This window comes from Canis lupus, chromosome 1 (genome assembly GCF_011100685.1).
Source record: "Canis lupus familiaris isolate Mischka breed German Shepherd chromosome 1, alternate assembly UU_Cfam_GSD_1.0, whole genome shotgun sequence".
In the NCBI taxonomy this organism is placed as follows: domain Eukaryota; kingdom Metazoa; phylum Chordata; class Mammalia; order Carnivora; family Canidae; genus Canis; species Canis lupus.
This window is the reverse complement of record NC_049222.1, coordinates 101,447,635-101,464,718: the sequence shown is the minus strand read 5'-3', so window position 1 is coordinate 101,464,718 and position 17,084 is coordinate 101,447,635. Positions and strand designations below refer to the sequence as shown.

The following is a 17,084-nucleotide window of genomic DNA, read 5'->3' as shown; positions in this document are numbered from 1 at the left end:
TGAGGCGGAGGCGGAGGTGACGAAGCGGAAGAGCGTGAGGAGAGGCGTCGTACCCGCCGCAAAAGCGGCTGCCAGGGCCCTCGTCCCCTCCCGGTTGCCCGCCGCTCCTCGTTCCGTCTTCCCACTGGTCGGAGGCGGAGGCCGCGCTGATGAAGCCGGCTCAGGTGGGTTCTGGACCCTCGGACCCTTAGGCCGCTGGCCCCGCTGGCCCCGCCGCCCCGAGCGCCTTAGCCCGGATGGAGGGGCGTCCGCTCAGCTCCCCGCAGCCATGCCCTAGAGGCGGGGATGGGGGAGGTGGGGCCCGGCGTGGGGACCCGGTTCCGCCGGTGCGGGGGGGCGGGGCGGGTGCTCCTGAGTCCGGGCAGGGAGATGAGGGGACCAGTGCCCCCTGTGTATGCGGGAAACAGAGGGCGAGGCGGAGTGTCTCCTGCAGCAGCGGCATGGGCAGCCAGGGTCCGTGGGAGGTCGCAGGGAGGCGAGGAGGGGCGGGGCTTGCCTAGAGTCAGAAGTTTAGGGTAGGGGAGAGCTGGACGGGGAATGGCGGGGAGGGGAGATTGCTGAGGAGACACCGCAGGCCTCTCTGGAGGAGTTGTAGTGGAGGCTGGACCCGGGCGCTGGCGGGAGAGGGAGACACGATGAGCGGACAGTATTTCCTGCTGCATCACATACACGTGTGAGCAAAAGTAGGGAGTGAAGGGCCACGTCAAGACCCGAGCATCTGAAAAGATGGAGGTGGGGAAGCGAGCCCAAGGAGCAGGTATTCGGAAATCCTGAGCTTGATTTTGGACGTGTTGATGCTAAGATAGCTCAGGTGGAGACATGACGTGAATATATGGACGTAGAGATCTGGAGGGCGGAGAAGGGGGCTGTGTTGTCAGAGTTGTGGAGGGTGGACTGCACCAGAGGTTGGCCTGAGGACCACATCAAAGAGGGAGTCTTCAGATGATTTCTGATGGTAAGGGAGGTGAGGGCTGAGAAATGGCGGGCAGGGTATGGGAACCAGGTGTTGGCATCCCTGTTGCTGCTTCAGAAAAGAGCTGCTGTAAGAGAGATCTTTTGTCTATGTCCTTAGGAAGACGTTGTTGGGATGAGGAGCTTCCCTTTGGTGGAACTGGTGTTTTGTGCTGGTATTGACTCTCCACTTGGGGACTCAGCTGACCCTCAGGGCCACTCACTATGGAACAAGGGAAAAGTCAGCCAGGCTGATGGAGCCTCAGGCTCCATGACAGGGGACTGCTTCCTTACTCCCACCCTTCAGTGCATGAGGTATGAGCGGCTATCCAGTCCAGGGCCTGCAACAAGCTCCCTTTTGAGGGTTCTGTAACAGACAGACCCTGTTGCTATATGTGCTAGTTGCTTGTCTGCCTGCGCAACCTTTTCTAGGATCTCGTTCACTTAATGTATAAAAAATTTGTGGTCTTAAATATTAATTAATCAATATCCCTTTTAAAATGTACACAGAGGTAAACAATTAGAAATGAGCCTATTCAACAAGTTAAATGTGTGTAAACACTTCATAATTAATTTGACATTAATTTACCTCTTAGTGTTTTTGTTTATATGTAAAGTTTTATGTATGGTATCTTATGAAATCTTAAAGTGGTAAAAATAAAGACCTCAGATTTCAAAATCCCAGCACTTCATTTGCACTGAAAATATACACAAAACTGTCAATCCCATGGAATGAAGCGCTGGGTGACAGCTGATAAGAGGCAGCACTGTTTTCTAGAGGACTGAACTTTGACTGTCACGCTGAGATCACTTTGCTCCAGGGCGGACAGGGTAGGGGTGCTGGTCCAGCTCAGCTCATGGGATCCTTCCATGGTTACCTGTTTCTTATGGTCTCCTTCTGCCCGTAGTGTCCCATGGAGGTGGCAGAGATGCTTATGGACCCTGGGCAGGTGAGTGGAGGGTGTCCCACCTTTCAAACATCCCAGTTGTCACACAGGTGGTTTTGGCACCTGATATCTATATCAGGGAGTGGTACTTTCCTGAGACTTCTCTTATCCTTCTCACTCTCTCGAGTCTGAAGACCATGTGCTTTCCCCAGGCCCAGGATCCTACATTTAGATTGTATATGTTTTTAACAACTGATGTTATAAGATGTGGCCGGAAGTCCTGGCCACAGGATTCAGAACATTCACATGCTTGTAGGTGAGGCTTGGCTGGGATGTTCAGGAGACTGCTGGTCTCTCATATCTGGTGAGAATGGGGAGCTACCTTGGGGTTAGATAGGAGTATGGTATCAGACTTCAAGTGACAGGTTGGGGCTCTGGATCTCTAATCTGAGGTTGGTGGGAAGTAGGGAAGGTTAGAAACAGAAGAGGAAGGTGCTGACTCAGATTTTAATAGGTTCCCCTTGACTGCAGAGTGAAGGACAGACAGGGGGATATCAGTGAAATTCTTGTAGCAGTAAAGGTAAGTGTTGTAGTGGTGGCTACACAGGAGTGGTGGCTATGGAGGTAGAGGAGTAGTTGGTTTCTGGATGGGTTTTGAACTAGAGCCACTCATACTTTATGATATTGAGACTCAGGGAGAAGAGAGATGGGATGGAGGGAAGAACCGGGGATGCCCCCAGATTTTTGGCCTTATTCAAGCACCCATCCTTCCTAATAAAAATGGAGGAAGTCAGTGGTATGAGGAATTTGCAGATGGAACATGAAGAGTTAGTTTTTGTCTATGTCACAAATGCCCCAGAGATTCCAAGGAGAGGTATCAAGTAGGCACAAGACAGAGTCCTAGGGTTCCAAGAATAGATTCAAATTGGAGACAGCCACAACATAGCGACTGGGTGTGTGCTAGGATGAAACTATGGAGCAGATTTAGGAGGCAGCATCTCTAGATCATGGTGGCGATGCCATTAGAGGAGCAGGAATGGGAATGAAGGGCCTGAGTACTGGGGTTTTTTGTTTGTATTTAAGAGATTTATTTATTTGAGAAAGAGAGCACGCATGTGAGTGGGGAGAGGGTCAGAGGAACATAGAGAATCTCAAGCTGACTCCTGCTGAGCAGAGCCTGTAATGAGGTTGGATCCCACTAGCCATGAGATCATGACCTGAGTTGAAACCAAGAGTTGAAAAAAAAAAAAAAAAAAAAAAGAAACCAAGAGTTGGATGCTTAAGTGACTGGAGTTGCTCAGGTGCCCTGAGTACTCGGTTTCTTAATTGGGCGCCTGGGTGATGGTCATGGGCATCACAAGGCTGAGGAAGCCGAGTGTGTGTGTGTGTGTGAGTGTGTGAGTGAGAGAGAGAGAGAGAGAGAGAGAGAGAGTCTTCTGAGACTGGAGGGCATATGAGATAGATGTTGAGGGGGAAACTAGTTAGCTTGAAGCATTGCTAGACCTCATGTGTAGTGGGCATGTGGGTGGGGAGGTAAGTGTACCTGGGCTTCAGATGAGAGAGGTAGGTTCTGACTGCTTATGGGACAGTTGGTATATAGAAGGGAGAAAGGGCTGAGAGTGTGTGAGGTCCTCACACAGGTAGGTGGCTAGTGGGAGAAAGGGAGCGCCCTACATTGTCAGGCCCACAACCTAGGTGATGTCTTCTGCCCCTCCTTTCCTCATGTTTTATGCTGTGTTCTGGACACAGTGATCAATGGGAATGAGGAGAGAGTGGGCAGCAGTGCCACTGGCAGCTGGTAACGCTCCCACATTGGGAAGTCAGGGAGGAGGATGAGCAGGGAAGGCTGTGTGGAAGGACTGAAGGGCCTCTTGAGAGAGAAGCATATTGATAATTGCACCTACAGGAGGTGGGTGAGTGATGACATGGAGAAACCAATAACACTGAGAAAAGGTTCTTACTCTATTTCTCTAGAGGGTGGGAGCACACCATGTAACACAGGGCCACATGGGGAAGCCCTGGATTTGGTTAGGAGCATATACACCAGCAAAGGGAATCTTTATGTCAGAGCCTTTATTGGACTCTGGGAGAAATGCAGGAAGGGTAGAGTGAAAAGCTTAGTGGTGGCTATTTTATATAATGTTAGTGTACCTGGGGTAGAAGGGATGTGTCTGGTTATCTGTACCTGGCCTGGGTTGATTTAGGACAGGGAAAGTGTTGACTTGGTGTGTGAGTTAGTAGAGGAAATGGTTCAGAGTATGGGCACCAGACTGGAAGGGAGAGTTATATAAACAAATTTGGCTGTTAGTTTAGCCCTGTAATTAATGAATGGCAGTCAGATGAATACAGAATCCATAAGACACAGTTAACACAAGAAGCAACTCATGAACCAAATGTTCCAATTTTGGCAGAGCCATGTGGTCTTTGAAGACGTGGCCATATATTTCTCCCAGGAAGAGTGGGGCCTCCTTGATGAAGCTCAGAGATTTTTGTACCATGCTGTGATGATGGAGAACTTTGCGCTTTTGTCCTCCCTAGGTAAGGCCCTCACACCCATGTCCTAGGTTGGACTCTGTTTCTTACCCTTTTGTCCAAGAGCAGCTCTGTCCTTTCCACAAGACCAAGGGTAATACTTCCTTTCCTGCTTTCCCGGCATATGTGTTACTGGTGCCAGGACTGGGCTGTGTGCATTGTACTGTGTGCACTCTCCCCAAGGAGTCCCATCCCTGCTGCCCTAAATATTTGCAAGATAGGGCTCAGAGGTCAAAAATATTGAAGTTTATCTGAGAGATCCCTCAGACCTGGCTTGTCTCTGGTTGGGTCACTTAGTCAAGATGCTCAGAACCATGGTGCCCCAGGCTTCCCCCCTTCCTCTTGCTGACATTTCTTGGTTCCTGCCTGAGCAGAGCAGGAAGCCTGATGTGGGACTGGATCCCAGGATCATGACCTGAGCTGAAAGCAGTTGTTTAACCAATTGAGCCACCCAGGCGCCCCGGGGCCACACTTCATTTCTACCTTTTCTTCTCCGTTTTCATGTCTACTCTGAATACTAATCCCCTTTCCGCCACAATTTCACACCCATTGGGCTTCACCCCTCATCCTGTTGTCCTGGTCCCTTTGCAGGGCTCTCCAAGTTTGACCTATACTTAGGATATTGTGAGGCCTGCCTGCATCCTTAAGTAGTTCTTGAGTTGCATTATCACTATAGTGTGTGGTTAGGGGTTTCTAGGTCTGTTTACAGTTTTCTACACTATGCTCACCAGTCACCAGGAGCAATAGCCCTTTGCATGGGAGTGCCTTGAAAACCTTGCCTCTCCTCCCTACACAGAACCTGCAGTTTTAAATACCTGTGCCCCACCACCCCATCACCATTCATGTTTCAAGTCTCACTCCCAGTATGGTGGTATTAGGAGATGGTGCCTCTGCACCGTGGGGGTCATGAGGGCAGAGCTGTCATGAATGGGATTAATGCTCTTATAAAAGAGACCCCACAGAGCCCCCTAGCCCCTTCCATTATGGGAGGACACAGTGAAAAGTCGATATGGCACAGAAGAGGGCCCTCACCCTGTGGCATCTTGCTGGCACCCTGATCTCAGAATTCCGGCCTCCAGGACTGTGAGAAATAAATTTCTGTTGTCTATAAGCTACGTGGTCTGTGGTATTTTATTGTGGCAACCCCAGTGAACTAAGACAGTACCTCTTGTTGTTCTTTTTTAAGATTTTATTTACTTATTCATGAGAAACACTGAGAGAGAGGAAGAGACATAGGCAGAGGGAGAAGCAGGCTCCATGCAGGGAGCCCTATGTGGAACTTGATCCCGGGACTCTAGGATCACACCCTGGGCTGAAGGCAGGCACCAAACTGCTGAGCCACCCAGGTGTCCCAGACGGTACCCCTTGTGTCCTTCCCCAGAGTCAGGGCTCTCTCATCATGGAAACTTGCCAGGCTGAGCTCTGCACAGCAGGCCTTCCTCTCACTGTCTCTAGGCCCCCTTGCCCATCAGCAGGCCCATGGCCTCATCTGTGGGTGTATCTGACACAGATTCCTATGAGGCTGCCTCTTCCCCAACAGAGTTAGCATGCACTTTACCAGCATTTCTCTGCTTCCAGGTTGCTGGCATGGAGCCCAGGATGAGGAGGCACCTTCAGAGCAAGGTGTTTCTTCAGGAGCATCACAGGTCAGGACTCCAAAGCTAGGCCCATCCATCCAGGAGGCCCAGCCCTGCGAGGCATGTGGCCCAGGATGGAAAGACCTTTTGCGCTTGGCTGAGCATGATGGACTGTACCCCGATCAAGAGCTATACATTTGTGGGGCAAACCTGCACTGGCACCAGAAGGAGCAGATTGGAGACAAATTTTCCAGAAGGGAAGAGGGGAGGTGTTCCTTTGCAATGAACAACAGTGTTCACAAGGCAGACAGTAGCTTCACGTGCAGCAAAGGTGGGAAGGTTTTCCTGGGCAGCACAGGCCTTCTCCAACACCTGGCCTATCACAATGCAGTGAAACCACATGGGGACACTGAGTGTGGGGAGGCCTTTGCAGCTGGACAGAATGACTACAAGTGTGCTCAGTGTGGGAAAGCCTTCAGCCAAAAACAAATACTGCTTGAACACCAGAAAATCCACACTGGAGGAAGACCTTATGAATGCAGCAAATGCGGGATAGGCTTCATTAGAAAGTTTCACCTTGTGCAGCACCAGAAAATTCACACTGGAGAGAGGCCTTTTAAGTGCAATGAATGTGGGAAAGTCTTTAGGTACAATTCCACGCTCATTAGTCACCAGAGAATTCACACTGGATTAAGCCCTTATGAGTGTAACAAATGTGGGGAATTCTTTAAGTATAATGCCAACTTCATGAAACATCAGAGAATCCACACTGGAGAAAGGCCTTATGAATGCAGAGAATGTGGGAAGTTCTTTAGGTACAACTACAGATTGATACGACACAAGAGAGTTCACACTGGAGAAAGACCTTATAAATGTAGCGAATGTGGGAAATTTTTCAGGTACAGCTCCACATTTATTAGACATCAAAGAGTTCACACTGCAGAAAAGCCTTATGAGTGCAGTGAATGTGGAAAATTCTTTAGGTACAATTCCACACTCATTAAACACCAGAGAGTTCACACTGGAGAAAGGCCTTATGAGTGCAGTGAATGTGGGAAATTCTTTAGGTACACCTCCACACTCATTAGACATCAAAGAGTTCACACTGGAGAAAGGCCTTATGAGTGCAGCTTATGTGGAGAATTTTTTAGGTACAAGTCCAAGCTCATTAAACATTGGCAGAATCACACGGGAGAGAGGCCTTATGAATGCAGTGAATGTGGGAAATCCTTTAGGTACCACTGCAGACTCATTAGACATAAGAGAGTTCACACTGGAGAAAGGCCTTATGAGTGCAGTGTATGTGGAAAATTCTTTCGGTATAACTCCAACCTTATTAAACATTGGAGGAATCACACTGGAGAGAGGCCCTATGAGTGCAGTGAATGTGGGAAAGCCTTTAGCCACAAACATATACTTGTTGAGCATCAGAAAATCCACACCGGAGAAAGGCCCTATGAGTGCAGCAAATGTCGGAAGGCCTTTATTAGAAAGTCCCATCTTGTTCATCACCAGAAAATCCACAATGAAGAGAGACCTAGGAGTGCCATAAATGTGGGGCATTCTTGAGATAAAACTCCAAGCCATTAACCAGAGAATTACACTGGTAAAAAAACTTATGGGTGCAGAGAATATGGCGAAGCCTTTAGGTACCACTCTAAACTCTACACTGGGAAGCACCTTATGAGTAGAGTAAATGTGCAAAATTGTTTGGGCACAGCTTGCCATTTATCAGACATCAAGAGATCACTGGACGAAGGCCTGGGTATAGTCAATATGCAGTCTTAGGTGCAACTCCAGCCCCATTACACATCAGAGAATTTGCAATGGAAAAAGACCTTTTTGTGCAACAAATGGCATTTGTTCATCTAAAACTCTAACCTCATTTGGCACCAAAAGTTCATACCACATTAGAGTATTGCAGAGGAGGAAAGACTTCAAATATCTGCTCTTTGTCCCTGGGAAATACTGTAATATAGTTTTTTTAATTTTACATTTATGTTATGGCAAAGTGCATGTAGCACACATTGCACTGTCTTTGAATTGTACAGTTTAGTAGTGTTAAAAAATTCACATATTTATGCAACTAATTTCCAGAATTCCTTTCATCTGGCAAAACTGAAACTATACCCATGAAACAGCTCCTTCTAGCCCCTCCCTACCACACCTGGAAACTTTTTATACCCCATCTATGAATTTGACTACTCTGTTTACTATTTGTTAGTGAAATCATACAGTATTTGTCTTTTTGTGACTGGCTTGTTTTGCTTAGCATGATTTCTCCATTTGTCAGCATTTCCTTCTGTTTTGAGAAGGAATCAGTTGACATACCTAAGATACAGGGAAGGGTGATGGTGGAGTCAATACAGATTTGCCAGATGTTAAATTATTTCTAGAAGAAGAGGAGGTCCAGATTTTATATGGAATCTTTATTTCTTAACAACTTTATTGATGTATTGACATATATTAAAACTGCATTTATTAAAAGTATAAAATATATTTTTCATATATGTGTCCGCAATGGGAGCATCACCAGAGTCGTGATAATGAATAATTCATAGCCCCTGTAGTTTCCATGCACCCTTTTTCATATTCTCTGTCCCAGCCCTACCCAACTTGCCATCCCCAAGTGGACACTCCAGTTTGCATTTTCTAGAATTTTCTATAAAGGGAATCCTACAGTTACTCTTGTATGCTGTTTTCACTAAGTGCATATATGTATTTTTAGTATTATCCATGCTGTGTGCATAAAAGCATGGCATCTAACAAGGCTCTGTGTTATGTATTAGAGCTGCAATGTCTATAAACAACAAAGGTGCTAATCACTGAGTGAAAGAGTTGTTTAGAAGGGGAAAGTGAGGGGCGCCTGGGTGGGTCAGCGGTTGAATGTCTGCCTTCAGCCCAGGATGTGATCCTGGAGTCCTGGGATCAAGTCCCACATCAGGCTTCCTGCATGGAGCCTGCTTCTCTCTCTGTCTGTGTCTCTACCTCTCTCTCTCTGTCTCTCATGAATAAACAAATAAAATATTTACTTAAAAAAAGAGATTGGGATCCCTGGGTGGCGCAGCGGTTTGGCGCCTGCCTTTGGCCCAGGGCGCGATCCTGGAGACCCGGGATCGAATCCCATGTCGGGCTCCCAGTGCATGGAGCCTGCTTCTCCCTCTGCCTGTGTCTCTGCCTCTCTCTCTCTCACTGTGTGGCTATCATAAATAAATAAAATAAAATAAAAATTTAAAATAAATAAAGAGATTTAGATAAAGTAAACTTTTTTTTTAATTTTTATTTATTTATGATAGTCACAGAGAGAGAGAGGCAGAGACACAGGCAGAGGGAGAAGCAGGCTCCATGCACCGGGAGCCCGACATGGGATTCGATCCCGGGTCTCCAGGATCGCGCCCTGGGCCAAAGGCAGGCGCCAAACCGCTGCGCCACCCAGGGATCCCTAGATAAAGTAAACTTAAACTCAGTTTCTTGAATTCATTATCAAAAATTTTTGAACCATCTGAACCACAATTCTAAAAAATTCTTGCTTGACTTTTTTCTAGTAGTGTTTTAAAGCTATGTCTTTGTATCATGAAAATTCTTAGGGTGTTTTTAATTTTTTTTTATTGTGTAAAATACACAGTTTACTATCTTGTTATTTTTAAGTGTTCAGTGTGTGATATATTAGGAACCATTAAGGTGTGTGTATGGGGGGGGGATTTGTGTTTTGCTAATGGCCCAACAATTTGAAAATCTGCAGAATAGGCCAGTAGGCTGGGGACCAAGGAAGTTTTGCAGTTCAGGCCCAAAGGCAGACTGCTGGGAGGGTTTCTTCTTGAGATCATCTTTTTGCTGTGTGATCTTCAAACCAGGTGGCTCATTGAGAAAGTTGAAATTTAGAAAGGGCAGAAACAAACATTATACAATAGGAAATGGAAAGAAAACAGTTTGAGAGTGAGACATAGGAAACAATTCTCAATTCCACTCTGTATTTTTCAAATCTCAACATGTGCAAAATATTTAATGAAAAAATTATCTAAATTTATATTTACATTTAAAACTTTGTTTATGAATCACTAAATTCTACACCTGAAATCAGTTTTACTGTATATGTTAACTAGAATTTAAATACATTGAAATTTAAAAACCTTCAAAGCTTCATGACAGCATTAAAGATTTGGGTGATTGAGAAGATATTTAAAATCCTAAATGAGCCTAGTTTTAGATAATTATAGACATGCACATTTTAAATTCTTAGTAAGGCACAAGAGACTAGAACAAAACATGAGAAGACAGGGACTTCTGTTTTCTGTTCCAGCCTGTAAGAAGCTGGAAATTGCCATTCCATCCTGACAAAAAGCTGGAAATACTAGAAAATCAACTCTTCTTAGGTCCATAAGAGAAGTGAGTGGCAAGCCAAACTGCTCTTCCTCAAATTAATCCAACAGGGGAACAGAATGAAGGAAACCCAGGAGCTGACCCTCCTTCAGGAGCCCTGGTGCTGTGATAGGAGAACCTAAATCATCACACTTTGGGGGATTGTCCTCACAGTGAACATCAGAGAAAAACACTCATGTGCAGGGAGAGGGACAAAGGAACCAAAGAAAGGACTGCTCTCAGAAGAATCAGCTGGGGATTTTTCAGAGCCTGGAAAATATCCCAATCCCGGCCACTCTAGCATCTTGTCCCACTTTCATGGCGGGGGGGGGGGATGGGGGGGATGGGGAAAAATGCATGAAATTCACAGCCTAGAAGCAAAGGCTCACTGAACAATTGAGACCTAATTGTTGTCCTGTAGCATGTTTCCTCTGATAACTTACCACTACTTATGACCACATTGCTAGAGGTCTATTTTCAGTGATTTCTTTTACTACTGCATCATGTCCAAGTATTAAGAAAAAATTATAACACATACTAAAAGACTAAAAACAAATTTTGAAGAAACAGAGCAAGCATCAGAACCAAACACATAAGGCAGGGATGTTGGGATTATCAGGCTAGGAATTTAAAACAACTGTGATTAAGATGATAAGGGCTCAGATAAAAGCAAACAAATACACAAAATACTAAAAGAAACAAAAAAAAAGGAATAAAAAAACAAAACCAAATAGAATATCCAAGGACTATGGAACAACTGAAAAAGTGTAGAAGGTGAATAATGGTAAAACCAGAAAGAAACGAAAGAGAGAAAGGAACAGAAAAAAGGTTCGAAACAATAGTGATGGAGACTTTCTCCCAAATTTATCAAATTTAAATATTCAGCTACTGATCCAGGAATCCCAGCGAACACCGCAGAAAAGATGCTAAAAGAAAAAAAGTACACCTAGGCATATCATTTTCAAACTACAGATAATCAGAGATGAAAAAGAACCTGAAAGAAGTCAGAGGAAGGAAACATTTTACCTCTAGAAGAGCAAAGATAACGACATCCAACTTTTCAGAAACCATGCAAGTAAGAAGAGTGGAGTACAATATTTAAATGTTGAGAGAAAAACCCTACCAACCTAGAATTCTATACCCTGTGAAATTATCCTTCAAAAGTGAAGAAGAAATAAAGAATTCTTAGAAAAATAAAAGTGGAGAGAATTTGTTGCTAGTAGACCTGCCTTGTAAGAAATGTAAAAAAAAAAAAAAAAAAAAGTTCTTTAGAGAAAAGGAAAATGATATGGCTCAGAAGCTCAGGTCTACAAAAAAAAAAAAAGTATCAGAAAAGGAATAAGTGAGGTAAAATAAGAACTTGTTGTCTTATTCTTAACTGATCTAGTTTGTCCCAAAAGTAAGCATCAACATACTTGAGTATGTATGTGAATATATATATAAGTGATATGAATAACAGCAATGATACAAGAATTGAGACAGAGGAATTAGTATTATTTTGTTATATTAAGGGACGCACACACTACTTGTGAAATGGTAGGGTTATTTGAAAGTGGATTTGGATTAGCTGTAGATATATACTATAATCTCTACAGCAACCACTACACAAAATTAAAAAAAGAAGTTATGTTAAAAAGGAGAGAAAATGGAATCTATAAAATGCACAATTAAAACTACAAAAGGGAGAAAAGGGGTGGAAGATAAAAATAGGAAGTATTAAATACTACCTCAATAAAAATGTTGCTTGCTAGATTGTAACAGTCACTGATTTACCCAGGCCAGAAATACATCCCCCTCCAACTCCCCATTGTGCCCGGTCTAGGGTCTTGTCTTTCTTGTCCCTGTCCTAGCATACTGAAAGTCATAAAGCAGTCTCCAAAACTTCAGTCAACATGTATTTTCCAAGGAACAACATAGAGAGCTGTGAGTGGGTGATGAGTGTTATTGTGGAGTTAAAAAGAAAACCACAGGCCCAAAATGTCAACTCAGGTTGAGTCCCCAAACTGGCACTTAATGTCTAATCTAATTGCAATTTCCACCTGCCCCAGAAATGTAGTCTTAACCAGCCAGGAATTTTCCAGGAATCCGCACCAATGAAGTAATCCACCACATGGGCCCTCGCCATCCCCTAAAGGAATATGAGGTTGTCTGCATTGCAGTGTGTCGCCTGCAGTGGTGACGTGGTCAGCCAGGGTCCGCTAGAGGTCGAAAAGGGGGTGGGGAGGGAGGGGATACGATGCGGTGACTTACAAAAAGTATGTATTTGTTCAGATGGCCAAAATATATTTTTGTATGTATCTGATTTAGTCTATAGTTCCTGGCTCACAGCTTCCAACACCTTTGGAATTTGCTAAGTGTTGACAGTGATAAAGTTGTCTTTTGCTAGCACCTCAGCTGATTGCTGGGAAAACCAACCTTGTGATTAGAGGGTTGGACATTTTAGTTCCTCCTTTCTCATTTCTCCCCACCTTTGGGGTGGGCGAGATGGGCTGGAGGTTGAACCAATACCCAGTGATTTAATCTACCAGGTTATGTAATGCAGCTTCCATAAAAACCCTAAAGGATGGAGTTCAGAGAGATTCCAGGTTGGTGAACACTGAGATTTCAGGGGTGTAGTGTACCTGGAGAAGAGCATGGACACTCTGTGCCCTGTCTTCATACCTGGCCATATGTGTCTCTTCCTGAGTTCTGTCCTTTTGTAATGAACTGGCAATCTAGCAAGAGTTTTGTGAGCTATTCCAGAAGATGAGGTAAACATGAGGAGATCTTGAGAACCTCTGATTTTTAACCAGTCAGTGAGAAGCACAAGTAACAGCCTGACTTGCAAATGGCATCTGAAATGGCAGGAGATTGAAGGTGAGGGTACAGTCTTGTAGGACTGAACGCTTAACCTGCGAATCTGATTTATTTCCTGATAGTGTCAGAATTGAATTTATTTCCTGTTAGTGTCAGAATTGAAAAGCCATCTTGCTGGCTTTTAAGAATTGCTTGGTGTTGGAGCACCTGGCACTGTCTACTAAGCTTTGGAATCTTAGTTTTGGCTAAGGTCGTGATCTCAGGGTAATGAGATTGAGTCCCGCCTCAGGCTCTGCGCTTAGTACATGGTCTGCTTAAGACTCTCTACATCTCCTTCCGCTCTCCACCCCCTGCCCAAGTAAATAAATCTTTTTTTTTTTTTTGCTTGGTATTGTGTGAGGACAGACACAAACACACACATACACACACTTCTTGGAATCCAGCAACCTAATTTAGGGGCATATCCAGATTTGAAATGTTAAGTTGTTGAATAAAGCATGGTATATGGAGGAAAGGAGACCCACGAAAAGGACAGACACTGCAATAGATCTAGGAGAATTTGTGGTAGAGCTAGACCAGAGCAGCACTAGAGGAGAGATGTGATAAGAGCTTGGATAGATCATAGAGTCTATAAGGTTTCCTGCTGCATCCAATGTCTGTGAGTAAAAGGAGGGAGTTAGAAGACCATCTGAAGTTCATTTTTTTAGAAGGGGAGGGGAAGGACAGAGGGAGAGGGCAAGAGAGTATTGGGTAGGCTTCATGCCCAGCATGGCGGTGGACCTGGATTTTGAGCCCCTGACCCTGAGATCATGACCTGAGCCAAAATCAAGAATTGGATACTTAACTGACTGAGCCACTCAGGCACCCCTAAAGAAGGAGACTCTTAAGATTGTTATTTTAGATGGGCTCTGCAGTGAGGGTTGAGGCTTGAGACCAGAGGGCAGGACACAGGTGTGTGTGTATCCCTGATGTTCCTTCAGAGAGGAGCAGTTCCGGCTTAGGGTGAATTCTGGCATGTGTATGTAGAAAGGAAGGTCCGGGTGAGGTAAGGTGCAGGCCTGGCATGGAGACTGAGGTATGAGTTGCTGTAGGAGTTGGTGTAACTTCTCCACCTTGTAGGCTAAGCAAACCTTTGAGACCACTCCCTGTGGAACAAGGCAAAAGTCAGCTGAGTTAGTGGAGCAGCTGGGTCCCCAACCAGGCCACTGCTGCCTTTCCTCCCATCCACTGTCCAGTCAAGGACTCCCTGATTGCTGTCTTCAAAGGATTATAGTACAAGGACTAGTAGTGCTCAGTGCCTCCCTTTAACTTAAGAATGTATAAAACAGTTATTAATTTGAACACTAATGAAGCAAAATCCCTGCAAATAGGTACACATAGGCAAGCAATTAGAAATGAACCCATTGACTTATTAAATTTATTCAAATACTTAATCATGGTTTATTTTAAAATTTTTTATTGGAGTTTAATTTGCAAACATATAACACCTAGTGCTCATCCCGCCAAGTGCCCCCCTCAGTGCCCGTCACCCAGTCACCCCAACCTCCCGCCCACCTCCCTTTCCACTACCCCTTGTTCATTTCCCAGAGTTAGGTGTCTCTCATGTTTTGTCACCCTCACTGATATTTTCACTCATTTTCTCTCCTTTCCCCTTTATTCCCTTTCACTATTTTTTATATTCCCCAAATGAATGAGACCATATAATGTTTGTCCTTCTCCGATTGACTTATCTCACTCAGCATAATACCCTCCAGTTCCATCCACATCGAAGCAAAAGGAGGGTATTTGTCATTTCTAATGGCTGAGTAATATTCCATTGTATACATATACCACATCTTCTTAATCCATTCATCTTTTGATGGACACTGAGGCTCCTTCCACAGTTTGGCTATTATGGACATTGCTGCTATAAACATTGGGGTGCAGGTGTTACGGCGTTTCACTGCATCTGTATCTTTGGGGTAAATCCCCAGCAGTTCCATTGCTGGGGTGTAGGGCAGATCTATTTTTAACTCTTTGAGGAACCTCCACACAGTTTTCCACAGTGCCTGCACCAGTTCACATTCCCACCAACAGTGCAAGAGGGCTCCTCTTTCTCCACATCCTCTCCAACATTTGTTGTTTCCTGTCTTGTTAATGTTCACCATTCTCACTGGTGTGAGGTGGTATCTCATTGTTGTTCTGATTTGTATTTCCCTGATGGCCAGTGATGCGGAACATTTTTTCATGTGCTTGTTGGCCATGTCTATGTCTTCCTCTGTGAAATCTCTGTTCATGTCTTTGCCCATTTCATGATTGGATTGTTTGTTTCTTTGCTGTTGAGTTTAATAAGTTCTTTATAGATCTTGGACACTAGCCCTTTATCTGATATGTCATTTGCAAATATCTTCTCCCATTCTGTAGGTTCTGTTAGTTTTGTTGACTGTTTCTTTTGCTGCGCAGAAGCTTTTTATCTTGATGAAGTCCCAATAATTCATTTTTGCTTTTGTTTCCCTTGCCTTCATGGATGTATCTTGCAAGAAGTTGCTGTGGCGAAGTTCAAAAAGGGTGTTGCCTGTATTCTCCTCTAGGATTTTGATGGAATCTTGTCTTACATTTAGATCTTTCATCCATTTTGAGTTTATCTTTGTGTATGGTATAAGAGAATGTATAGTTTCATTCTTCTGCACGTGGCTGTCCAATTTTCCCAGCACCATTTATGGAAGGGACTGTCTTTTTTCCAGTGGATAGTCTTTCCTGCTTTGTTGACCATAGAGTTGAGGGTCCACTTCTGGATTCTCTATTCTGTTACATTGATTTATGTGTCTGTTTTTGTGCCAGTACCACTCTGTTTTGATGATCACAGCTTTGTAGTAACAACCTGAAATCTGGCATTGTGATGCCCCCTGCTATGGTTTTCTTTTTTAATATTCCCCTGGCTATTCGGAGTCTTTTCTGATTCCGCACAAATCTTAAGACGATTTGTTCCAACTCTGAAGAAACTCCATGGTATTTTGATAGAGATTGCATTAAATGTGTAAATTGCCCTGGGTAGCATTGACATTTTCATAATATTAATTCTTCCAATCCATGAGCATGGAATATTTCTCCATCTCTTTGTGTCTTTCCCAATTTCTTTCAGAAGGGTTCTGTAGTTTTTAGGGTATAGATTCTTTACCTCTTTGGTTAGGTTTATTCCTAGGTATCTTATGCTTTTGGGTGCAATTGTAAATGGGATTGACTCCTTAATTTCTCTTTCTTCATTCTCATTGTTAGTGTATAGAAATGCCACTGATTTCTGGGCATTGATTTTGTATTCTGCCACACTGTTGAATTGCTGTACGAGTTCTAGCAATCTTGAGGTAGAGTCTTTTGGGTTTTCTATGTACAGTATCATGTCATCTGCAAAGAGGGAGAGCTTGACTTCTTTGCCAATTTGAATGCATTTTATTTCTTTTTGTTGCCTGATTACTGAGGCTAGGACTTCTAGTACTATGTTGAATAGCAGTGGTGAGAATGGACATCCCTGTGGTGTTCCTGATCTTAGGGGAAAGGCTCCCAGTGTTTCCCCATTGAGAATGATATTTGCTGTGGGCTTTTTGTAGATGGCTTTTAAGATGCTGAGGAATGTTCCTTCTCCCTACACTCTGAAGAGTTTTGATCAGGAATGGAGGCTGTATTTTTTCAAATGCTTTCTCTGCATCTATTGAGAGGATCACATGGTTCTTGTTTTTTTCTCTTGTTGTTATGATCTGTCACATTGATTGCTTTATGAGTGTTGAACCAGCCCTGCATCCCAGGAATAAATCCCACTTGGTCATGGTGAATAATCTTCTGAATGTACTGTTGGATCCTATTGGCTAGTATCTTGTTGAGAATTTTTGCATCCATGTTCATCAGGGATATTGATTGGTCTGTAATTCTCCTTTTTGGTGGGGTCTTTGTCTGGTTTTGGAATTAAGGTGATGCTGGCCTCATAGAACAAGTTTGGAAGTATTCCATC

The 17,084-nt window shown here is 44.1% G+C and overlaps 2 protein-coding genes across 2 annotated transcripts in view; both read left to right on the top strand.

The window, feature by feature from the left end:
* Positions 1–15: 15 nt before the first annotated feature.
* LOC106558942 (zinc finger protein 773-like) overlaps positions 16–17,084 on the top strand; it is an 87,418-nt gene continuing 70,349 nt past the window's right edge. Inside the window, 3 exon segments of the mRNA XM_038527588.1 lie at positions 16–164; positions 4,250–4,376; positions 5,949–6,016. The gene's annotated coding sequence lies outside the window, so the exon portion shown is untranslated.
* LOC119870874 (zinc finger protein 548-like) lies at positions 31–8,632 on the top strand. Its single transcript, XM_038527575.1, has 4 exons — positions 31–164; positions 1,860–1,901; positions 4,250–4,376; positions 5,949–8,632. The coding sequence occupies exons 1-4, from the start codon at positions 150–152 to the stop codon at positions 7,514–7,516; spliced, it is 1,752 nt and encodes a 583-aa protein (XP_038383503.1). The 5' UTR covers positions 31–149; the 3' UTR covers positions 7,517–8,632.